Source organism: Enhydra lutris, unplaced genomic scaffold (genome assembly GCF_002288905.1).
Source record: "Enhydra lutris kenyoni isolate GAN:26980312 unplaced genomic scaffold, ASM228890v2 scaffoldscaffold12, whole genome shotgun sequence".
Lineage (NCBI taxonomy): Eukaryota > Metazoa > Chordata > Mammalia > Carnivora > Mustelidae > Enhydra > Enhydra lutris.
In genome coordinates, this window is record NW_019154096.1 from 53,368,808 (window position 1) to 53,373,525 (window position 4,718).

At 62.7% G+C, this 4,718-nt stretch overlaps 1 protein-coding gene across 1 annotated transcript; it reads right to left on the reverse strand.

The window, feature by feature from the left end:
- Nucleotides 1–2,218: 2,218 nt before the first annotated feature.
- LOC111145431 (ladybird homeobox 1) lies at nucleotides 2,219–3,782 on the reverse strand. The gene is made up of 2 exons (XM_022500312.1): nucleotides 3,448–3,782; nucleotides 2,219–2,739 (listed from the first exon to the last, which is right to left on the reverse strand). Exons 1-2 carry the CDS (start codon nucleotides 3,770–3,772, stop codon nucleotides 2,219–2,221), a joined length of 846 nt encoding a protein of 281 aa, XP_022356020.1. The 5' UTR covers nucleotides 3,773–3,782.
- Nucleotides 3,783–4,718: the final 936 nt, after the last annotated feature.

Here is a 4,718-nt window from a genome sequence, read left to right on the forward strand (position 1 = left end):
CATTCCCTTCCCATTCCCTTCTTCTCCGTCTTGATCACTCAGTCTCTGCCCAAGCGAAGCTTTTTCTCTTTCTCCTCCCAACCCGGCCCCCCGCCGCCGCCCCTGTCTCCGAGGCTCCCGCTTTCTTGCTCTGCTTTTGGAGTGTCTTTCTGTGCTCCTTTTTCTGTTTTTCTCTCTTAGTTTCCTCCTGGACACGCACGCTCCCGACTCAGGCCTCGGGGCCCCATCGCCTGCCCGAGACCAGATGCGCATTTCTCACATCAATTTTGCGGAGAAAGAGAGCCTAGCGGCCCGGAGGCGGGCCCCTCCTTTGGTGACAACGGCCACTCGCCAGCCCAGCGTCAACAAAAGCCCAGAGAGAAACCCGCTCTGTCCGGAAAAGTGAAAGCTGCCTGCGTCCCTGCCCCAGCCGCCCTGGGGGCGCTGGGATCCCAGAGAGTCCTGGGGGATTGACGTCTGTGCCCCCAGCTGAGTTTGCAGGGACCAGAATTTTTGAACGTTGCCAGAAATTCACCCCAACTGTCAGAGCTTCGGGCTCACACCTCCCTGTTCGAGTGTGCGCGATTCAGCTTGCGCTTGGTGCCGCTGGCCTCATTTTCCTCCCCCCCCCCCCCCCTGCAAGGGCAAGGCCCTCCAGCAGAACCAAAACTTGGGAGCCCTCGGGCTGCACCCTGCTGCCCACTGAGCTATACCTGAGGTACACAGGACGCTTAGCCCGCGTCCCGCAGAACGGGGGAAGAATGCCCTGGAGTGGGCATGGGATGCACAGAACGCAGGGCTAGTCCCCCACCTACTCTCCGTTTCCCCCCCAAATTAACTTCCCATCCACGACGCCCCCAATGTATGCACTCTTTCTCCCAGCAATGCACACGCCTCACTTTTTACCCCGTCCTGGCGAAGACCGCTGCTTTCGCCCCCATCCCCAATTTGGTAGCTGCCCCGTTTCCAAGCCGAAGCACCCTCTCCTCCCGCTTTCCCCGCACCCCTTATCCTCGCCCCTGCCTCGAAACTCCTCCAAAATCCAAGGCCAGGGCAGCCGACAGCAAGCCGCGGAGAGACACCGAGCATGCCGGCAGCTTCCCTGAATAGAGCCCACTCATTCAGACACGGTCACCGCCGGTTCTAGTAAAATGGCAAAGACTTTATTTATCGGAGAAAGAGGCCTTGGGTACAGTCCTGGGCGGAGAGGGCAGGGCAGGAGCAGGGAAGGGGCACGCGGGACCCACCCTCATCGAGTCACCCCTTGTCTGGGCAAGTGGAGCCAGAAGCAGGGCGTTGGAGACTGCAGTCACACCCAGAGCTGTGGAGGAGGTGGGGCGAGGGCTTCGGGTGGCCTCCTCTCAGTCTCTGTCACATGCAAAAAAATTCTAAAAAGAGTAAAAAATAATTCTAGGGCTTTGGGTTCCGTTTTAGTTGGTTGATTGGTTGGATTTCTCCCTGCTTTGTCCTGAAGACCCGGACCCCAGCAGTCAATCCAAGGAAACCGAGAGAGGGCCAGGAGGAATCTTAAAAATAGCGTTAGTGGGGATCGGGAGGCAGAAATGGCATCGAAAACAGACTTCTGCGGACTGGAGGGTAGGGGGGAGAAAAGATCGATTTCGAAACTTGCAAGTCAGGCCCCGGCTGTCCTCCTCAGCCCCTTCCCACGCCACGGGAAAAAGGGCAGAAGGAAATAAAAGAAGTCAACTGCAGTAGGCCTAGGGAGGCGAGGAGGAAGAGGGCCAGTGCATTCGCCACATGCAGAGAAAAATCAAAACAGTCGGGGTGGGCCCCTCCTCCAGACCGCGGGATTCAGGGTTCGTTACCCTCGATAGTGCCTCGCCCTCAGCAAACCCAGCAGCCCGAGAGCTTGGAAAACATGGAAATCTCCGAGATTTAAAAAAATAAAAGAAAGAAAGAAAGAAAAAAGTCAGGCCGAGGTCGGAAGAACCCGCTATATAAGTTTAAATATTTATACAGGAGCCATACAGAATTGCACGGCGAGGGCTCCCGGGGCGGCGGAGGCCGCGCGCGGCGGCCGGCCCGGCCGGCCAGCCCGGGTTTATTGCTTCGAGAGGGAGGAGGCGGCTGCCGGGAGCTGAGTCCGGGCCAGAGACTGGGGGGAGAAGGCGGGAGTTGCAGAGGAGGTCCCAGCTCCCCTTGGCTGTCCGGCTGTCCGGGAGGCGGCGGGCGTACCGGCGCTTAGGGGCCCGGCCCGGCGGAAGATCCCGGGCGCCGCTCAATCGTCCACGTCGATCTCTTCGTCTTCCTCGTCCTCTGAGCAGTCCTGGCTGCTGGCCGGCTGGTCCGTGAGCGGGGAGGCTGGAGAGAGCTGCAGGGGCCCGGCGCCCGGGGCCTGCGGGGCGCCTGGAGGGAGCGCCGGAGAGCCAGGCCTCGACTTGGCCCTGCCGCAGCCGCCGCCACCGCCGCCCGCGGCCTCCGAGTTCTGCTCGAGTTCCGCCAGCGTCACGATGTCCATCTGCCCGCTGGGGCCCAGTTTCTTGGCGGACTCCACGTCGGCCTTCATCTCCTCCAGGTCCCGCTTGAGCTTGGCGCGTCGATTCTGAAACCAGGTGATGACCTGAGCGTTGGTGAGGCCCAGCTGCTGCGCGATTTGATCGCGATCCGCCGGGGACAGGTACTTCTGGTAGAGGAAGCGCTTCTCCAACTCGTAGATCTGGTGGTTGGTGAAGGCTGTTCGCGACTTTCGCCGCTTCTTGGGGGTCTGCCGCTGCCCGAAGATGGTCATCCCGTCGCGGCCTGCAAGGAAACCATAGGATAGGCTTGCGCCAGAAAAGAGGAGACCACACCCCGGCTCTAGTTCACCCCACCCAGGCCCGTCCTGCCTGAGGTCTGCTGCAGTTCCCTTCTCGGATCTGATTCGGCCTCCCTCCAGGACTAGGGCAAGACTCGCTTAAAGCAAACCTCCTTTCCCCCACCGACTGTCTACCGGAAGTCTCTAGGAGAAATTGTTTTAGTCTCTGCTCCCCACCTAAGAGTTGATTTGAAAGACCCGAGGTCGCTAGAGCACAACGGAGCCAGACAGGGACGCCCTGACTCCCGGGTAAATGTTGGTTCTACGCCTCTTCCCAGTCACCCCGACTCTCCCCGTACCAAAAAAGTCCTCCTAGCTGAAAGGCTCTCGGTTCTCCAACCCAGCAACAGGGCGAGGAGCGCCCAGGCCACTGGGAACGGGAGGGAGCCAAGCAGAGCAGGCAAATTGCGGAAAGGTCTTGGGTTCCCGCCACCCCTCCTGGGTCACTGGACTCTGGCCTATCCAGAGGTCCCTAGAAAATAAGGCTTGGGTCCTGTCCCACTCATTTCCACTCCCAGCGGCAGCGGCTTGGGCTGGAGGGCCCTGACGGCAGGCGCGGGAGGAGGCGGCAAGAGGCACAGGGCACAAAGAGTGGGGCACAAGGAGCGGGGCTTGGGGTGCTGGGCGCAGGGGAACCCAGCGGCGGCGCCTACCTTCGGCTGCCTGCAGGACGCTGACCTCCAGCCCCTTAAAGGTCTTGCTGGCGAGCTCCTCCAGTGCGCACAGCGGCGAGGTCTGCGAGAGCAGCGCGCGGCCCGCCAGGGGCAAGCCGCCCGGCGCGTGCTTGTCCGCGGCCGCCAGCAGGTGCGCCGCCCCGCACAGCGAGTAACTTCTCCGCACAGACGGCTTGTTGAGGATGTCCTCAATGCTGAACGGAGTCAGCGGCTTGTTGGAGTTGGCGGGAGGCGGCAGGTGATCCAGCGGGCTGCGCCGCCGCTCTTCCCCCGGCGCCGCCTTGCCATCCTCCTTGGAAGTCATCTCGGCCTCGTTTGGGGGCCCGGCCGGGGCGGCTCGGGCCGCGGGGACCCAGCCCGCGGGCAGCTCGGGCGCCGGGCGGCGCGGGTGGGCGGCAGCGGCGGGTGGGAAGGAGGCCGCGCCGGGCAGGCGCGGGGCCGGGCGTGGGGCCGATTAGCGCAGCGGCAGAGGCGAGCAGAGCCGCACGGGGCCCCGGGAGGAGGGCGCTGACGCGGGCGCCGCCGCCGCCGCCGCCGGGGCTTCCAGCAATCCGGGGCCGGAGCCGGGGCGCGCCGCGCGGGGCTCCAGTTTCGCCAGCCCCGGTGCTATTTAAAGGTGTCAGGTGGCTCCGCGGCGGCTCCTGGCCCCGGGTCCTGGCGGCGGCAGTTGGAAAAGCCGAGGCGAGGGCGCCGATCCCGTACTGCGAGGGGAGGCGGAGAGATGGGGCAATTGACTATTGCTAACAAGTTAGCCTTGATCGAGGAGTAATCAATTATCTGCAACGGCACTTCTCTATTTCTCTCTCCTTTCTCCCTTTCTCCTCTCTTCTTTCTCTCTGTTCTCTCTCCTCCTGTTCTCTCTCTCCCTCCCTCTCTCTCTCTCTTCTCTTCTCTGCTCCCCCCGTCTCTCTCCTTCTCTCCCTCTCTCTCGCCCTCTCTTTCACTCTCTGTCTGTCCAATGCAGGCGGCTCTAAGTTGGGAAGCTCATTAATTAGCGGGCCGGGGGTAGGAGGAGCCGGCTGGAATTAGCCTGCCTAATGCGCCTGTCAGTCCGGGCGCTGCGCCGCGCTCGGCCCGAGCTGTTTGTAAATTACATTAGCGGCGCCTTTATTGCACCCGAACCTCGGGCGACTCAAAAGCCGCCGCCCCCACCCCAAACTGCGAGCCTCGCTCCCGGCGCACCCGCCTCCCGCCGGCCTGGCTGCGCTGGTAGCGCTGGCCCGGAGGTCTCAGGCTCTCCGACCCGGGAT